The sequence below is a fragment of the Ornithorhynchus anatinus genome, chromosome 2 (assembly GCF_004115215.2).
Source record: "Ornithorhynchus anatinus isolate Pmale09 chromosome 2, mOrnAna1.pri.v4, whole genome shotgun sequence".
Lineage (NCBI taxonomy): Eukaryota > Metazoa > Chordata > Mammalia > Monotremata > Ornithorhynchidae > Ornithorhynchus > Ornithorhynchus anatinus.
In genome coordinates, this window is record NC_041729.1 from 80,382,322 (window position 1) to 80,403,213 (window position 20,892).

At 41.2% G+C, this 20,892-nt stretch overlaps 1 protein-coding gene across 5 annotated transcripts in view; it reads right to left on the reverse strand.

Annotated features, from left to right (window-relative positions):
- The window catches only part of ADGB (androglobin), a 178,074-nt gene that overhangs the window by 91,604 nt on the left and 65,578 nt on the right, over nucleotides 1-20,892 (reverse strand). For all 5 annotated transcript variants that reach the window (XM_029058720.2, XM_039911155.1, XM_039911153.1 and 2 more), the window contains exons 10-12: nucleotides 17,635-17,726; nucleotides 9,175-9,349; nucleotides 6,119-6,209 (exon numbers count right to left, since the gene is read on the reverse strand). In XM_029058720.2, coding sequence (XP_028914553.1) covers nucleotides 6,119-6,209; nucleotides 9,175-9,349; nucleotides 17,635-17,726 — 358 coding nt within the window. The remainder of the gene's footprint in view (nucleotides 1-6,118; nucleotides 6,210-9,174; nucleotides 9,350-17,634; nucleotides 17,727-20,892) is intronic.

Sequence of the window (20,892 nt, forward strand, 5' to 3'; positions counted from 1 at the left end):
AACTCCTCTAAACACTTTTATGACTTTTCATTCGCCACCTCCAAAAGGGTCTTCTTCAGGCATAGTTATTACTTCATTTTCTTTCCTCAAGTCTTTTTAAATCCCAAATTTGTAGTTGATGGTGGAAAAATCTTAATTTCTTCTTCATCTGATCCAACTGCCACACCTTTCTAGGTGGTCAGGTTTATTTGCAGTTCTAGTGTTCTTTTCGCTTCTTTGATCATGCCTAGTGGAAAGAGCGTGGCCCTGGAAGTTAGGAGACCTGGGTTCTAATCTCAGCTCCACCATTTATCTGGTGAATGACCTTGGAGAATCACTTAACTTCCCTTGTCTCTGTTTTCTTACCTGTAAAATAGCTGTTCGTCCTCTTTTTGACTCATGCAGAACAGGGTTGGCGACTGATTTGCTTATATTGTGTCTGAGTGCTTAGTTCAGTTCTTGGCACAACTACTGAGCTAAAAAAATTGGCTAAAAAATTGTGCTAAAAACCCCACCATTAATATTATTCTTCTGTCTCTTTGTCTTCATGATCCTTTTGAAGTTTCTGCCTGAATAGATGAGCTTCTTAATTCTAAAGCACCATGATGCCACTATTACAATGCATTATCTGTGGCAGGTGACTCCCAATTTTCATGGAAGTGAAAAGTGCATGGGAAGCAGCATGGCCTAGTGGAAAAAGCACAGGTCTAGGAGTCAGAAGACATGAATTCTAATCCCAGATCCACTACTTGTCTGCTGTGTAATTACAAGCAAGTCACTTACTGCTCTGTGCTTCAGTTACCTCATCTGTAAAATTAGGGTTAAGACCGTGAGGCCATGTGGAACATGGATTGTGTCCAATCTAATTAGCCTTTATCTACCTCAGCACTTAATACAGTGCCTGACACATAGTAAGTACTTAATACCATTAAAAAAGTCTCAGCTATAATTCAGCATAATCTGAGAATCCTTTTCCCTGTACCTTTAAAACATTTCTTCTGTCCCCCAGACTCTCAACCTCCCACTTTCAGCAGATTTTTGGGTATGTTTTCATTCATTGTCCTCACAATGTCCCACCCAGCAGATGCACACAGCTTCAATTTTAGGAGATTTCATCCTAGGACTTCATTGATTGGGATCCTTGTTTGCCACTTGGTGTTGAATGTTGTCTGTAGTAATGTTGAAAGAACTACTCAAGGAATAGAAGGATGTGGGTCTTTGTAGAGTCCAGGCATCAGAGTCATAAAGAAGCTTGGACAACACTACACCTTTGCAAGTATTTAGTTTAATCTAGTGTCTAACACCCTGCCACTACAGTTTTTTGGACAGTCTTCCCAATGGATGTGCCTACCTTCCTCATTTAATTTTCTCATTCCTCATCTATTGTTGCATCATTAGTCAGCAAGCTGCCTGGGTAACACATTCCTGTAACAGCAGAATAAGCTCTTTGTGCTCAATATACAGTTTTGGTTTTATGTACAATTTCCCTAGTGCAGGGTGAGTTATTAGCTTTGTTTTCCTTTGACTAGCCCAACGTGACTGGCTCATTCGACAAAGCAATTTACAATCATTTGGATATTTGTGTGTTTGCCGCTAGAGCACAGTCATTGGTGTATACCAATTCTTGAAAGACTGTCCAAGATGATACTTGAAATGTGGTGAGTTGGAAAAGTTTTTCAGAAAAGCAGAAACATATTTGAACACCTACATCCAGATCTCTTGTTCCATCTCCCTGCATGGCTGCATAGAATAAACCGAACAGGATGGGAATCACTATAAATGCCTGCCTTACCCCACTGTTCTAGACAGAAAGCCTGGTGTGGGAAGAGATTATCTCTCTTTATTGCTGAATTCTACTTTCCAAGCACTTAGTACAGTGCTCTGCACACAGTAAGTGCTCAATAAATATGAGTGAATGGAATGGAATGAAATGGGGGACTATGACTGCCTTCTCTGACAAGGCCAGCAGTGCTGTCATGAAGTAGTCACAGAAATTTCAGTGGACTTTTCAAGGCAGCCAAATTTTATAGACTAAGGTCCATGAAAATTGTACTGAGGGCTCGGTGTAACATCCTCTACTTTCTTTGTAACTGATGTGCTGCAAAGTATCATGACCATTGTAACATCCTAAGACCTGAAGCCATCATAATCAGTATTCACTAAGAGCTTAATATGTGCAGAGCAATGAATGAATCAATCACTCATATTTATTGAGCACTTATTGTGTGCAGTGCACTGTATTAAGTGCTTGGGAGAGTACGATGTAACAGAATTGGTAGACATGTTCTCTGAACACAGTGAGATTACAATTTAAAGGGGGAAACATACATTCACATAAATATGACAGATATGTATGTAAGTGCTGAGGAAGGGGTGAATAAAGGGTGCAAATCCAAGTGTAAAAGTGACTCAGAAGGGAGTGGGAGGAAAGGAAATGAGGGCATTGTTGCATTGTACACTCCCAAGCGCTTAGTACAGTGTTTTGCACACAGTGATCAATAAATACGATTGAATGAATAAATGAGTGAAAGGCCTCGAGGAGGAGATGTACTTTCAAAGAGGCTTTGAAGTGGGTAGAGTAGCATCTGTAGTATATGAAGAGGGATAGCATTCCAGGCCAGAGGCATGACATGGGTGACAGGTTGGAAGCGAGATAGATGAGATCAAGATACAGTGAGTAGGTTGGCATTAGAGGAGTAAAATGGGCGGGCTGGGTTGTAGTAGAAATCAAGGTTGTAAAATAGGAAGGGGGAGGGTTGATTAAGTGCTTTAAAGTCATTGGCAAGGAGTTTCAGTTTGATATGGAGGTGGTTGGGAAACCACTAGAGGTTCTTGAGAAGTTGGGAAACATGGACTGAATGATAATAATTATGGTACTTGTTAAGCACTAACTATGTGACAACTACTGTCCTAAGCACTGGGGTAGATACAAGATAATCAGTTGGACACAGTCCCTGTCTCACATGGGGCTCAAAGTCTTCATCCCCATTTCACAAATGAGGGCCCTGAAGCCCAGAGAAGTGAAGTGACTTGCCCAAGGTCACTGATGAGAAAAGTGGCAGAGCTGGGATTAGAACCCAGGTCCTTCTGGCTCCCAGGCCTGGGCTCTATCCGCTCAGCCACATTGCTTTTCATCACCCCAACAGCTGGCTGTGACTCTCGCCTCTTGTCCTGCTGACCCCTCAACCCATACCCCACCCCAACCCCCGGTGGCATTAGTCAGGTAGAAAAATGATCCGTGCAGCAGAGTGAAGTATGGACTGGAGTGGAGAGAGACAGGAGGCAGGGAGGTCAGCAAGGAGGCTGATGCAATAATCAAGGCAAGACAGGGGTAAGTGCTTGGATCAATGTGGGAGCAGTTTGGGTGGAGAGGGAAGGGCAGGCTTTAGTGGTGTTGTGAAGGTTGAACCAAGAGGAGTTGGTGACAGATAGAATATGTGGGTCGAATGAGAGAAATGAGTCAAGGATAATATCAAGGTTATGGGCTTGTGAGACAGGGAGGATGGTGCTGCTGTTTACAAGTGATGGGAAAGTCAGGAAGACAGGGTATGTTGGGGAAGAGGAGGAGTTCTGTTTTGGACCTGTTACTTTGGAGGTAAACATTATATTTTAAATAATGTACAGAAGTCCTTGTTCTTTTGGTGGCCTGCATAGCCCTGGATCTCTTCTGCTTTGGCATCCTATGACCTGTTGCACATGTTCCTTATCTTGACTTATCTATCAAGCCTCCCTCAATCAATGCTATTTACTGAGCACTTTCTGTGTGCACAGCACTGGGAGAGGACAATACAATAGAGTCACGAGTTGTCATGGGGTGTGTCACAAGGCATTGTTGGTTCAGTAGGTGTTTCACTGCAATTAGGTATTTTATTGCTGAGTGAATCATTTGTACTGTACATTCTTGGAGACTTCACTTGACCATTCCCCTTTTCTTACCTAATAGTAGGTATAGAATATCATGAAGAAATCCCCATTCTTTGGTTATACTGAGTTTTCTATTCCACCATGGCTATTGTGATATTGCCACAGAGCTCATTGGTGAATATCTTTGTTCTTCAAGAGTTTAGTCTGACTCTCTTAGCAGTAGGGAGACCATATTTCAACACAATGTTTTCAACACAATAGTTTCAAGCCTCTAACAGCAATAATCTACCTGGCCCTGAAATTCAAGCAGAGAAATCCTAGTCCTCTAGAGCACCATCCCTGAGTCATTCTCAGATGTGATATCTTCTGTATCCAGGGAAACATTAAAGGGGCAAAAGGATGCTCTCTTAGATATGTCCAATTTTACAGTTGGATGGGCAAACCAGCCACCAGAAACACAGAGCAATACTAGAATAGAAAGCCTCAAGCCAAAATGCTATTGTAGCTCTGGAGGATTTCCGTCTCAGTGACATCCAATCTTCCACCTGGCTGGGCAAGCTTAGCAGCTGGGATTTGAGAGAGGTCCTTAGAAACAGAGTGACAAGCAGACCCTGAGAAGGAATTGATCTTCCACTGAAGCCACCTTGACCCTGCAACACCAGACACTACCATGTCCTAGAGGACCATCCCTTTCTACTTCACCTTCATACATGAACGAACTTGTTCATCAAGCATGTTCCTTGCAGCCTACCTTGAACTGTGGGACTGTAGCTCTCCCTCAATCCAATGATCAAATACCTATTATCCTACTTGAGGATACCAGAGGTTACAAAAAGCAAGTGATCACTGACTGATACGGGGAGCCTCATCGTGACGAGGATGCTTTATTGCCAGCAGTTTTATATAGCTTTCCAACATTAAACAATTTTCAGTCTTTACTTAAGGATTCCTTAGTTTGCTCTGAAAGTGCTCCTGGATATTCCTAAATATTTCACTGATGTGACTTTTCCATATGTCAGGCGTCCCCAAACCATTCAACTATGCAATTCTTCTGTGTCCTCACTTCTGCCTATTGTTTGGGGGTTTTTTCATGGTATTTATTAAGCATTTACCATGTGCTGGGCACTGTACTAAGCACTGGGGTAGATACAAGCTAATCCAGTTGGATACAGTCCATGTCCCAAATGAAGTTTACAGACTTAATCCCCATTTTACGGATGAGGTAGGTGAGGTATAGAGAATGACTTGCTCAAAATCACTTAGCAGACAACTGGCGGATTAGAACCTAGGTCCTTCTACCTCCCAGGCCCATGCTCTATCCACTAGGCTGCTCTGCTGTTCATGTAAGTCTCACAATGGCTTTATGTGTCTACACGACTCTGGAAGTAATAATCATTTGGGGATCTCTTAGGTTTTTACTTTCCTCTGTGTAACTTCACCTCTGAAACCAAGTTTCATAAGAAGCAACAAAGAATCTCAGGAAACTGCCTCATAACATTTCTTACAGAACATTTAAATATTAAAAATCATTTGCAATGAATTATCAGGTCTTCATAAATTAAGGAGAACAAAAGTAAAGGTATAAATCAAGTCAACCACAAGCCTCTTAAGCCATTTAAAGTTGCAGCGGTTTAGTAAAATGTTCATTTTCACCATATATTTTTGGTAACTACCTGTTAATTAAGTCGCAAGAAACTCAATTAGTTGGCTGCCATAGAAACCCAGGAAATTTAGCATGTCAACTCTTGACAAATAGGTGAGATAGGCTAAGGAAAAATCTCCAACATTATAAATTAGAAATATACTATAGACTGCATTAATATATACGTATGACAATATATTTTTCTACTTTAAATGGCAAATTACTCCATAGGAAATGAAATCTAATTTTACAATACAATTTACACAAGTGTTCTTTATTAGAATAGGAAATCGCAGTCTGTGAAAATATTAATTCGGTCAAATTTTTAAGTTATCCCATAGAAGTAGAAATTTGAGACTTGCTTTCAAGATCATCCTGAAATTTGACCATAAAACATGTGGGTGCAACTTAACATCAAAATGTCAGAACCCAGAAACTTGGAGGCAAGTCTCCAAAAGTGCCTCAAGTACAGTGCCATGCCCAATTGGGCATTTCATCTGATTATAATGGCAAAAAAAGTCACGACAATACAATACTAGCTTGTTAATGATAGAATTTCTTTAAAAAAATCTATTGGAAAAATATGTATTTTTAAATGGGAATTTTTATCTCAAAAGAGAATAGCATACTTACGTTTTTGATGGGATTGGTATAGAATGAATCCTAAAATTCAAAAATGGGCTGGAAATTTCAACAAACTGATCAGGTTTCTTTATTATTTGTACTGAAAGAAAGGAATAAAGGAATTTAAGAAGAAAACATGTCATTAAAAATGCCCTCTGAGGTCCCTTCAGTCCTACGGTTTTTGGAAAGAGCACAGGCTTTGGAGTCAGAGGGCATGGGTTCGAATCTCGGCTCTGCCACTTGTCACCTGTTTGACTGTGGGCAAGTCACTTAACTTCTCTGTGCCTCAGTTACCTCATCTGTAAAATGGGGACTAAGACTGAGCCCCAAATGGGACAACCTGATTCCCCTGTGTCCACCCCAGCGCTTGGAACAGTGCTCTGCACATAGTAAGCGCTTAACAAATACCAACATTATTATATCATGCAGTAATGATAATAATAACTGTGGTATTTGCCAGGCACTTACTATAGGCCAAGCTCAATACTAAACACTGGGAAAGACAAATCTAAATCTAAAATTGGATACACTCCCTGTTCCACACAGGGTTCACAGTCCAAGCAGGAAGGAGAACAAGTTTGGAATCCCCATTTTACAAGCAAGGAACCTGAGACACAGAAAAATTAAGTGACATGATTTGAGATCACACAGCAGACAAGGGGTGGAGCTGGGATTAGAACTCAGTTCCCCTGACTCCTGGGCCTCTGCTCTTTACAATAGGCTAGTATTTTCCTTAGGTGAATTCAAAAATAAAACAAAATAAAGCCACCCAAAATGAGACACCATTTGGAATAATATTTGATATCTGTTTAATGAATTAATCCTAAAGCACTTTTCTCTAATCTGACAAACACTTCAATCACTCCATGGCAGCAGTACTTCAGGGTGGACATTTTTCCCACCACATAAGCCCCAACCCTCCCTCCCACCCCTACACGGATTATTTAAATAATAGCATATTATGTAAACAAAAAAGAGCTATGTACTATAAAAATAGTGATGATGGTTACAGTATTTATTATGCACTATGTGCCAAGCACTGTACTAAATATTCGGGTGGATACAAGATAATCAGGTCAAACACAGCCCCTGTCCCACATGGAGCTCAGTCTAAGAAGGAGGGAGAAGAGAAGTAGTTAATCCCCAATTTACAGATGAGGGAACTGGGGCCCAGAGAAGTAAGGTGATTTGCCTAAGGTCACCCAGCAGGCTTATAGACCCATGCTCTGTCCATTAGGCCAAGGGGAACCCAACACTGATCAAGTCTGTCTGACAGTGAAACATTTGAAGTTCAGCCTGCTTGAACCCCAGTGTTTGCATTTTCAAGTTTCCTACCAGCAACTCCATCATTTGTGCTGCCTGCTCCATCACGGTCCTGTCTTTGGAAGCCAAGGCAGCTATAGCAGATAAATAAATACACATTAACTGATCTTTGTTTTTGGTTTCATCTTCCTCCTGATGTAGCTGAGGAAGTGGTAGCATGTTCAAGTGGAAAGAAATGGGTCCCAAAATCAGGAAACCTGAGTTTAGGTCCAAAGTGTTTCACTGCCACGGCTCTGCTGTGTGACCTTGCCTACACAGTTTCACTTAACCACTCTGTGCCCCAGGTTTCCTCATCAGGACAATGGGAATAATGCCAAACTCTCCCTAGCTTAGACTGTTGCTCAAAGTTATGACTGTTATGAAAGCACTTTGAAGAAATGAATTTACACTGTAAACTCTAGATCGCAAACTCGTTATGGGCAGGGAACGTTTCCACTTATTCTGTTGTACTGTACTCTCCCAAGCACTTAGTTCGGTGCTCTGCACATAGAGCTCAATAAATATGATTTAAAAAATTAAGATACCATCATTAATTATGAGCCTAGCAGGAAAATGAAACCAAATCAGAAATCATTTTATTCCAGCCAGACAAGCTTGTGCCCCACTCTCGAGAGGTTTACGCTGCTGGGAGATTCAGAGTTGGTCATGTTCTCCCATGGTTACATACCATACTTGTTCTCTTGATTGCTTCCTAGAACATTATTTCCAGAGTGAAGCATATGCTGTTACAGCTATTATACTGTGTGTAAAATAGATCTCAATATTATTGATCTGTGGTCATCGTCGATACCACCACTATATCATGCTAGATTTATGCATCATGAGATTTATCTGGCTAGTTTAATTTGCCAAGGTTCTCTGAGTGGTATTGTGGTATAGAGCACGGGACTGGGAATCAGAAGGTCATGGGTTCTAACTGCAGCTACACCACTTGTCAGCTGTGTGGCCTTGGGCAAGTCTCAGTGCCTCAGTTATTTCATCTGTAAATGGGGATTAAGACTGTGAGCCCCATGTGGGACAGGGACTGTGTCCAACCCAATTTGCTTGTATCCACCCCAGCACTTAGTAAAGTGTCTGACACATAGTAAGTGCTTAACAAATACCACAATTATTATTTGTGGCTTAGTGGATAGAGCACAGGCCTGGAAGTCAGAAGGTCATGGGCTCTAATCCCGGCTCCACCACATGTCTGCTGCGTGACCTTGGGCAAATCACTTCACTTCTCTGAGCCTTAATTACCTCATTCTGTAAAATGAGGATTAAGAGTGTGAGCCCTATGTGGGATGGGGACTTGTGTCCAACTTAACTTGAACTGTGCTTAGAACTGTGCTGGAGTTTTGTTTTGTTACTTGTTTTGTTTTGCTGTTTGTCTCCCCCTTTTAGAATGTGAGCCCGCTGTTGGGCAGGGATTGTCTCTATCTGTTGCCAAATCGTACCTTCCAAGTGCCTAGTACAGTGCTCTGCACACAGAAAGTGCTCAATATGAATGAATGAATGAGTGAATGAATGAATGAATGAATGCTGGCACATAGTAAGCACTTAAGTACCATAATTATTTTTATTGATTATTATTATAACAGGATGTCTTGCCTTTCAAAATATAAAAACATAGGACTAAACTACAGTCAATGTGGGAAAAGTTAAATGTAAATGTAATAGAATCTTAAGAAGGACATACCATCCTAAGCCACCTTGAGGACTTCAGGTTGTGGAAGAAATACGTTTATGGAATATGTACAAACCTTGAGCTTCATCTGTCACAAGAGTCTCTTTTTTAGGGCGGATTAACTTCCATGGAGGCACAGGTTGAGGTTTTGGTGGTGCTGTAATTGGACAGGATCTAGTTCTAGTCACTAGCACAGGATGGCTAAATATATGGGAAAGTCCATATTCCCTAAGCTTCTCAGCAGAATCTGCCTAAAAGACAGACAAAATAATGACTCAGTCTGAAACAAAAAAAAAAAGCAATCGAAAACATATTGATTTGCAACATTTTGAATAAGTTAATGTGATTTGTACTCATTTTTTAAAAAAACTCCACAGCTTTGTCACTCCTCCTGCAGCTGCCACTATGAAAACTCCTGTCAGCTGCAAACCCAGCTCAGTAAAACTTATTATAAAAATATAACTTTAAGTCTTCGGGTAAGAGTGTTCAAGCCATGTCCTTTCCTATGCATTCTTCTGGCACCTCCTAGTCACGGGCTCATTTAGAAAACAAGCAAAAAACCTGCAAAAGTTTTAAATAAAGCTTGTTAATTATCCCCCAAATGATATTTTCCTAAGACACAAAAATCATTAGTGGGTACAAGTGAACCCTAGAGTTCTATTTCATAATATCACCACAAGAACTACAAAATGTAATGAACTACTTTCATGTATTAATAATAATAATAATATTTGTTAAGCATTTACTGTGTGCCAAGCACTGTTCTAAGCACTGGGGTAGATACAAGATAATCAGGTTTCTGGGGATTACAGTCTTAATCCCCATTTTACAGATAAGGTAACTGAGGCACAGAGAAGTTAAGTGACTTGCCCCAAGTCACACAGCTGATAAGTGGCAGAGCCGGGATTAGAGCCACAACCTCTGACTCCCAAGCCCATGCTCTTTCCACTAACCCACGATGATTCTGTAGAGATTTGTAGGTTGGAGTGATGGTTGGCAAGACTGGTTCTTGGGTTCCTGAAAACCAAGAGTCTTTCCCTGACTTGTTCCCTTTATTCATCCCTTCTCCCAGCCCCATAGCACTTATATATGTTAATTAATAATTAACCAATGCTTAATTATAGCATTATCTATAATTTATGTATTTATGTTCATTTATTTATTCATTCAATCATATTTATTGAGTGCTTACTGTGTGCAGAACACTGTATTAAGTGCTTGAGAGAGTACAATGTAACAACAGATACATTCACATTCCCTGCCCACAATGAGTTTACAGTCTAGAGTGGGGAAACAGACATTCATGAAAAAAATAAATTACAAATTACAGAAGTGCTGTGGGACTGGGACTAGAGGATGAACAATGGGAGCCAGTCAAGCTGACGCAGAAAGGAGTGGGAGAAGAGGAGAGGGGGGTTTAGTCGGGAAAGGCCCCTTGAAGACAGACATATTATTAATGTTTATAGTTTCAGGGATGCTGTTCATAGCTATATTGTGCTATCTCAAGCACTTAGTACAGTGCTTTGCAGACAGTAAGCACTCAATAAATGATTGAATGAATGAATGAACGAAGAAGTGGAGGTTGCTTAAGTTGCGGAGTGGTCCTAGAGTTAGGTTTTAGAGTTGTTGATGATTCCAGGCCAGCAGGAAGTAGCATAAGCTCCTACGTCCAGATTGTTTTCTCCCCTTGACCTAGCAGCAGGCCCCCCCAATCAACCTGCTCGCCTTCATGCCTCTCAGGAATGAACTTTAACTGATGGCTGTCTGACATCCCTTACACAGAGAGAATGCCATCTCCCCTCCTCAAAATTGGCATGCAGGTGTAGATTCAATATTTACTCATACATTTAACTCAAGCCCTGAAATTAAGCAGTGGAAAGAGTACAGAAGGGCTAGATACTATGCCACCAAGCCATGAAGGCTTCTAACCTGGAAATTATATAAGGTGTTCCTCGGGGAGGACAGGCTCAGCAGCATCCCTGAAATTAGCCGGCTCATATGGGCGCTGAAGACTGTAAAATTTACTGAGGCAACTGCCTGATGGATTCTGGAACTAAGCACAGAATCATCACTAAATCGGTCATTTTGGCTAAAAATGGGTCCTGCACATTTTAAAAAAAAACAAACACTTTGCATACACATTGCAATGTGTTGTATCCCTACCTACATACTCACTCACTAACTAGTGCTCTAGCAGGAATACATTTGGCAAGTGCTATGCAAACCATGATATGATTACTAATATGAGATGCTATGCTCCTAAACACAGCTATGAATAACAGTAAGATATCTGAAAAGCTACTGTACGAGGAGCTGAAATTGGGAAGCCAAAAGCAAGGAGGCAAAGAGAAAAACACATCATGGATAGCCTCTTTGTGTGTCCAATGTGGCCTGGACTGTGTGTTTCATATTGGCCTTTTTAGCCACACATGCCCTCCTAGGTGAATTTCACTATTGCTGATGTCTTCTTTGAAGACAAAAGGCAAGTATATATAATATAATCATTTCCCTTGACTTCAGGCCCTGAAGTCTCAGGAAGGGGGCTCTTCTCTCATTCTTGACAGGAAACTTCATCATTTATTTCATCCTAACATAGTCTACCACAACCTGCTACATCCTTGCTCCCACTATTTGTCAGTGTTCAGGCCTGCATGCCTCACCCATCAACCTGCAAGATCCTTGAGGGCAGGAACTGTGTCTTTTACTTTGGTGTTTTTTCCTAAGAATATAGACAATGCTTAGCACTTAGGAGATACCCAAAAGGCACTGATTGAGATGGTTCCACCAATGGGCAGTAGCTTCAACCTGCCACATTATTTCAACAAGCACTGAGGCGAAGAAACACCTACTAGAATGTGCCCAACATAAATTTATAGATTTCTAACTCAAAGAGAGTTACAACAATATTTCTTACATCTAAAGATGCATCTCACTTCTACTTTTATCCTTTTATTTCTCATAAGCCAATCAGTATTGATGTAATACAGCCTTCAAACTAAAATTTTCCAAAATGCTGTGGGTAAAGGAATTTTTGACATTATTCATTGAGGCAAAACCTCAGCCTGGTATAAGGAGATATTGTACTAGTGATATTAATTTGAGATGTTAATATGAAACCCAGGGCCATTAAATTCTCATAGCATTATTTATCAGATGAAAGTGATCTATAGCCCAAGAGTTGAGTCTACATAAAATATTCTCCTTGCAATTTCAATTAGATATATCACCCTGCCTCACACTGTTGTGTATTAAGGAAAATGATTTAAAACACAAATATAAATTGCTTTATAAATACTGAAAAATAGCAGTGATAAAGAGTAGCCTTGCTGCCAGCTGCACACAACTTTGGCATTGATTTTAAAGCAGTTGCCAATCTCCTGTATTTGATAAATACTCAAGAACTGCAAAATATTTAAGAATAAATTTATCTCTTCTAGTTAGTTATGGTACTTTTTAAGTATATACTCTGTGCCAAGCACTATGCTAAGCACTGGGGTATATAAAAACATGATTGATTAAACCCAGTCCCTGTACCATAAGGGACACGTAATCTAGATAGAGGTAGGCAGATATAGATAATGGTAACAATGGATTGCAGTTAAGCAGTGTGGGTTAGTGGATAGACCCCCCAGCATGAGAGTCAGAAGGACCTCGGTTCTAAAACTGGCTCCACCATCTGTCTGCATGTGACCTTGGGGAAGTCATTTCCCTTCTCTGGGCCTCAGTTACCTCATTTGTAAACTGGGAATAAGACTGTGAGCACCATGTGGGACCGTGGCTCAGTGGAAAGAGCACAGGCTTTGGAGTCAGAGGTCATGAGTTTGAATCCCAGCTCTGCCACTTGTCAGCTGTGTGACTGTGGGCAAGTCACTTAACTTCTCTGTGCCTCAGTTACCTCATCTGTAAAATGGGGTTAAGACTGTGAGCCCCACGTGGGACATCCTGATTCCCCTGTGTCTACCCCAGCGCTTAGAACAGTGCTCGGCACATAGTAAGCGCTTAACAAATACCAAATTATTATTATTATTATTACATGGACTATGTCCAAACTGATTTATCTACTTCAGTGCTTAGAACAGTGCCTGGCAAGTGAGAGTCTGCAAACTGCTACTGGTTTAGGTAATAGTCCAGTCACAAAACGGAGTTTGGCAACCTTTTGCCCAGAAGAGCTGAACAAAATGAAACCCTTGACCAGCTGGTTCACTACAAGTTAATCACACAATCCAAATACATATTAATATAGCTTATTTCATTGTGAATCTAATGGTTTTCAATTTTCCATTCCTCACAATGCTTATTCAATTCAGGCTGCTTCATATTAACCTTCCTCCAAGGAAGCTAGGGCTCTTCAGCCCCGCATGTTGGTGTCATGTCCCACAGTGCAAGGCATAATATGATGATGTAATTTCCTTGCTTAGCTGCTTTGCAGCAAGAACTGCTCCCAGCAACAGTTGTCGATGACAGTAAGGGAAGGGGAGAGCAGGGGAGGAAGAGGGAAGGAGACAGAAGATGAATGACAAAAGGAAGGGAAGAATGGTGCAATGGGCCAACACTGGCAGACGTCAGTCTCCCTCACCTCCTACTCTTTCCTCTCCCCTCCCCTCCCTTGCTGTCCCTCCCTGCCCATTACTGCCCAGACCCACCAGCGAGGGGCAAGAGCCCTCCCCATCCCCCACAGGGGTGGCAATCAGGCGCATTGGGGCCAGTGAATTTTGCTCTCCCAAGCTTTGCCCTCTGTTTCCCACAGGGAACAGGATCCTAGTGAGGGCTTTCTAGGGCTGGAAGGTAGAGGAGGTTAAATCTCACCCTGCCCACTGCCCTCTGGTTTCCTCCACTCCCCCAGCTCCAAAAAACTGCTGAGCCTATGGAAACCTCACAGGGAGGTAGAGGAACTCTCTTCGTGAAGAAGCAGGAAATCCTGTTCGTTGCAGACCTGGCTGTCTGAGTGGTAGGGCTCCATGCTTAGTCCAAGGCCCCAGAGGGCAGGTTTAAATGCCACTCCCTCCTTCTGGACTCGAGAGTCATCTCTCTTTCCACCAAAAAACAAATATGCCTCCCGGGCCATAGGTTGCTAACCTCTATTATAAACCATTGCAGCCTCTCCAGGGTTCTGGAGACTGTGAAGGAAGCTTCCATCCCCAAGTGTGCTGTGGCACTGGGGGAGGCTGGTCCGGATGGTGGTGGCAGACCCCAAAGGCCCAGAAATTACATGGCTCCAAGCTAAGTGGGACTGACTCAGCCCTGGAGCCACAGTCACAGGCTTCCCAAATTTCTAAATGTTGGATCTCCTTCTTGCTAAATCCAACAGCCTCTATTCCAATCCTAATCCTCCTCGATCTCTCCTTTGACATTGTGTATCACCCTCTTCTCCTGGAAACATTATCCAACCTTGCTTTCACTTACACTGTCCTCTCCTGGTTCTTGTCCTCTCTGCCAGCTCATTTTCAGTCCCTTTTGTAGACTCCTTTTCTGCCTCCACCCCACAAATATGGGAGTCCCTCGAGTTTCAGTGCTAGGTCCCCTTCTATGCCCACTCTCTTGGAGAACTCATTCTCTCCCATGGCTTCAACTACCACCTCTATGTGGATGATTCCCAAATCTACATCTTCAGCCCTGACCTATCACCCTCTCTGCAGTCTCATATTTCCTCCTGGCTTCAGGACACCCCTACTAGGATATTCCACTGACACCTCAAATTTAACATGCCCAAAACACAATTTATCTTCCCATCCAAACCCTGTCCTTCCCTTGATTTCCCACAACTGAAAACTGTACCACCATCCTTTCTGTCTCAAAAGCCCATGACCTTGGCATTATCTTTAACTCACCTCTCTCACTCAACCCACATATTCAATATATTACTAAAGCCTGTCAGTTCAACCTTCACAACATTTCTAAAATCCATCCTTTCCTCTCCATCCAAACTGCCACCATGTTAATCCAGACACTTATCCTATTGTCCCTTGATTATTGTATCAGCCTCCCTGCTGACCTACCTGCTTCATGTCTCTCCCCATTCCAGTCCATACTTCACTCTGCTGTCTGGATCCTTTTTCTACAAAAATGTTCAGGCCATGTTTCCCCACTCCTCAAGAATTTCCAATGGTTGCCCATCTAATCTACTTGAAGTAGAAACTCCTTAGGATGGTAAGCATTAACCTTTCAATCACCTTGCCCCCTCCTATTCTATCTCACTACTCTCCTATTATAATCCTGCCCTCGCACTTCACTCCTCTATTACCAACCTAATCACTGTACCTTGATCTTGTCTATATTGCCATGGACCTCTAGCCCAAGCCCTTCCTCCATCCTGGAACATCCTCCCACTTCTTATCTGACAAACTATTACTCTTCCTGCTCTTCACATCTCCTCCAAGAAACTTTCCCTGACTAAGCCTTCATTTCCTCTTCTCCCACTCCTTCTGAGTCATTCTGATTTGCTCCCTTTATTTACCCCTTCCTTAGCTCCACAGTACTTATCCATAATTTATTTATATTAATGTCACTGTAACTCTTTGTGGGCAGGGAATGTGTTTACCAACTCTGTTATATTGTAATATTATACTCCGCCAAGTGCTTAATACAGTGCTCTGCACAAAGTAAAGGCTCTATAAACACAACTGATTGATTGATTTGCCACTCCATCTTCTCACTCTGCTTCGCTGGAGATAATAGAAATAGTATCCCCTCCTTTCATGTGAGGTTAATGAATAACAGCAGGATATCCAGACAACTTCTGTATGGAGAACTGAAATTGGAAAATCAAAGGCAAGAAGGATAGAGGAAATAGTTCATTGGCAAAATAAAACAAATCCTCAGACAATGCTGCATTCCAGCTGAAAACTGGGAGTTGATTGCTGAGGATAGACCAGCATGACTCACTGCAATCAAGAAAAGAGCAGGTTTTTATGAAAAAAATTGTGTAAAGGAAGAAAAAAAGGAGGTCAGAGAGAAAACAGCACTAGATCAAATCTAAAATCAAACCTAATAATGTAACAGTATCCTCACAATATTGAAACCACATTGATCTTCTCAGCTTCACATGCACTCAGAATATGAATTTCACCAGTGAAGTTTTCTTTGAATATGATGATCTTGTGCTTTGATTTGCTCCCTATTGAAGCCAATCATCCTTAAGCACTTTATTATTCATCCCACCTCAGCCCACAACACTTACTTGTATATCCTTATATCCTGCTGTTTCCCCGATTAGCAAACTTATTTTAATGTCTATCTCCCCCACTTCATTATTAGCTCCTCAGAGAAAGGGATCAGGCTACCAATTCTCCCAAGTGCTTAGCATGACATAGTAGATAGAGCATGGACTTGGGAGTCAGAAGGACCTGGGTCTTAATCCAGGCTCTGCCATTTGTTGGCTGTATGGCCTTGGGCAAGTCACTTAAATTATCTGGGACTCAATTACTCCTTCTGAAATATGGGGGTTAAGACTTGAGCCCAATGTGGGGCATGGACTTTGTCCAACCTGATTAGCTTGTATCTACTTCAGTGCTTGAGACAGTGCCTGGCACATAATCAGAGCTTAACAAGTGCCATTAAAAAAAACAAACAAAAAAACCCCCAGCAAGCACTTAATAAATATCAGTATAAAAAAACATAAGGTCCCTCCAAACTGTAAGTTCACTGTGGATTTACCTAATGATTCTATTATATTGTACTCTTTCAAGCACTTAGTACAGTGCTCTACACAAAGTAAGTGCTCAATAAATACGATTGATTGATAGCATCTTCCCTTTCCCCTGTGACTAAAACAAAATTTAATCCATGTAGAAATAAAAAGTTCAATTGGTTACTTTATTGTTCTAGTTCCTCTTGTTAAAACATAAGGTTCATTCTGGTGGAGAACACTTAAAGCATTATTCTGGATCTTTAAATCATTTAGCAACTCTCAGCATTGTACTCCCCAGAAAAGGGCTGCCTTGAATTGTTCCTAAAGAGACCTAAAAGCACTTAAGAACCTACAAATCCCTTCCATTTATTTTTGATGGGCTTGTGACTGAGACTGCCACTTACAATGCCTTTCTATTCCCTCTAATTTCCAGTCTGTCTGAAACCTACAACTGAAGAAAACTATTTTCTGTACACAGTAAGTGTTCAACAAAAAACACTGATTTAAAAGCATTTCTGATTGCTGCATACCAAGATGATTTGTCTGTCCCTGCTCTCCTCCAGAGCCTTCAGCTTTATCTCATGGTTTTAAAATCATGTTTTATTGCATTTTTGTGATTTACTGTTTTTTTAAAATGTTCCTCTTACTTTCCTTGCTTGCACCCACTCTGTTAACTAATATACAAAAAAAAGTAATTTGGTCTAAATTACTGCCCAGTGAGGTAAATATGGTGTAGAATCAATCAATAAATGGTATTTTTGCATTGTTTACTAAATGCAGAGGACTATATTAAGTGCTTGGGAGAGTATAATGTAACAGAGTTGGCAGACATATTCCTTGCCCACAGTGATCCACATCAATATTCTTTTTCTAGAGACAAATATATTTTTGAATGTATGCAATGCTTACCATCTGCCCCAACTTAAAGATCTTTTCAAACAAATGAAGCGGTATGTACACAGCGTATACCACAGTTTGTAGCATGTGTGGCAATTGAAGGCCTGGAAAAGAAAATCCACATTTCATATTGATATACACAGTAATTGAAATAACCTTTCCAGTACATTACTTATAATGGAGCCAAGTCCTTTTCTTTATGTGACTAACAAGAATTTAGGAATTTTCTAAGGTGTTAGGAAATCTCACTTATAAGAGAATGATGAGTTTTGATTATTGAAGGCCCATTTTATCAAATATTTTATTGGCTCTGGCCTTTATGATAATACATTAAATAACTTAGCATCTAGCTAATAACTCTCTAAAAAAAGTTCTATTTTAGTTTTAAACAGGCTAAATAGTATGTCCAATGTGCACAGTCATTTACATTTGAGAGGTCATAAAAAAGAACTATTTAAGGAGGGGACAAGGTATCTTCCTTGGGGCAAGTTTAAATTGCAGCTATTTTACATGAGTATAAATATAACACTAGAAACCACATGTGTATATTGAGTACAGAACATACTATACTAATATTTCAATGATTTTCATCTAGCAGTTTCCAAAGTATTTTCTAAAAAGGACATATTTGGGTTAAAAGTTGTAGAAAATTAATGGCCAAGACAATAATTGGATACACAAATTCTAGCCAATTGGAAAGTGGAGTGAGAACTAGCAAGGATGGTCCCTGTCCCCCACAGGGCTCACAGTCTAAGAGAATAACAATTATGGTATTTGTTAAGTGCTTACCTACGTGCCAGGCACTTTACTAAGCACTCAGATAGATACAAGGTAATCAGGTTGGACATAGTTCCTGTCCCAGATGGGGCTCACAATTGTAATCCCTATTTCATAGATTAGGTAATTGCGGCACATAGAAGTTAAGTGACTTTTCCAAGATCACACAGCAAACAAGTGGCAGAGCCAGGATTAGAACTCAGATTCTTCTGACTCCCAGGCCCAAGCTCTATCCAGTAGGCCAAGTGCTTAGCACAATGTTCTGCACACAGTAAATATGATTGCCTATATGACTGTACTAAATGTTTGGCGGAGTACAATACAGTAGAGTCGGCAGACACATTCCCTATTTTGGTTAAAAATCTAGGTCTTATAAAAGTAGTCTTTAGCTGGGAGAAATTAGTTGCTAACACCAAAGATAGAAATGTACCCACTCCACAGGGGTGTCACCCCCACAGCCTTGTGAGCAGGGTTCCCAGACTTGCTCCCAAATCTCTAACAAGACCTAGTACGGGTCACAGTAATCACTCTATTTCGTGCTTATTGTGTGCAGAGCATGTACTAAGAGCAGGGAAAGAGTATAAAGGTGGTAATTACATATGATTCCTGGCCCACAAGGGGCTCATGGATCTAAGACCAAAGAGTTTTCAATAAGGGCCCACAACTTAGTCAATTATATTTACTGAATACTTTCTGTGTGCAGAAAACTGAGGTAATTGTTTGGGAGAGTATAATATAACAATAAACAGATACAGTCCCAGCCCACAATGAGCTTACAGTCTACAGGAGGAGACATTTATATAAATAGATTATAGATATGTATATAAAAATAGTATTTAGTATTTATTGAGCGCTTACTATGTGCAGAGCACTGTACTAAGTGCTTGAAATGTACAAATCAGTAACAGATAGAGACAGTCCCTGCCCTTTGACGGGCTTACAGTCTAATCGGGGAGACAGACAGACAAGAACAATGGCAATAAATAGAATTAAGGGGAAGAACATCTCATTAAAACAATAGCAAATAAATAGAATCAAGGTGATGTACATCTAATTAACAAAGTAAATAGGGTAATGAAGATATACACAGTTGACCCCCTGGAGTGGAGGAGGAGGGTGGGAGAGGCAGAAGGGAGGAGGAAGGGGTGGGGGGAGCGGGAGGGTGCTTACGGGCTCGGCTATCTCTACGCGCTGTGGGGCTGGAAGGGGGGATGAATAAAGAGAATAAGTCAGTGTGATGCAGAAGAGAGTGGGAGAAGAGGAAAGGAGGCCCTAGGCAGGGAAGGTCCCTTGGAGGAGATGTATCTTCAATAAGGCTTTGTAGTCAGGGGGAGGAACTGTCTGCCAGATATGATATCCAATAGACCTATATTGGTGGCCTTCTGACCTGTAGCTATCTACTGCGAGTCCCCTCCCAGTCCTCATCTCCCTAAAATCCCTGCCCACTTTTAGCACCTGAGCCCCAAATTAAAAGTTGGCACCTTAGATGTCTGTTACTCTAATTTCAATGGCTCTAAAGGTTTATTTTAAAAAAACAATCCAACAGTGAATCCCACTAGCTCTAATGTTAGCTTCCTGACAACAGTGATTAAAGAAAAACGGTAGCATTATATGGCTCCAGATATGCTCACTACAGCCCATTTGGAACATACACTTTCTATAATTTTATTCATTTTTATTAATGTCTGTCTCCCCTTTTAGACTGTAAGCTCCTTGTGGACAGGAAAAGTGTCTACTGACTCTACTGTACTGTAACTCTCCCAAGTTGCTCTGCACATACTTAGCCCTCAATAAATGCCATTGATTTTTGGATATATGTCCACTGTCTGGAGACACTGCCAGTGCAGAAGGCAGACAGTTGACTTCACGCTTCTTGATGGAGAGAACTGGGGGAAGAGAGTAGCCAAGCATCTCACCATAGACACAGGGGGTTGCCCTGCTGGGTCTCCCAGGGCCGAGAGGGAATCACAGACAATGAACTTTAAAGTAGATTTGTATATGGCTTAGAGACCACAGTCATCAATATTCTTCTAATCTCTATTTTTTATCATAGGAAACAGAACTACTCATCTTGCCACCCAAACTCTGTTCTCCCCTAGACTTTCCCATAACTGAAGACACCACCACTCTCCTCTCTGTCTCACAAGCCTGTATCCTCAGCTCATCACTCTGGTTCAACCTGCATATGCAGTCTGTCACCAAATCTTATTAACTCTATCTTCACAAAGTCACTAAAATCTACCCTTTCCTGACTTCATTCATTCAATCGTAATTATTGAGTGCTTACTATGTGCACAGCACTGTACTAAGTGCTTGACTTCATATGGCTATTGCACTGATCCAAGCATTTATCCTAGCCTTCCTTGACTACCGCATCAGTCACCTCACTAACCTCCCTACCTCCTGTCTCTCCCCACTCCAGTCCATACTTCACCTTGCTGCCTGGATTATTTTTCTATGAAATCACTCAATCCACATCTCTCCTAAAAAACC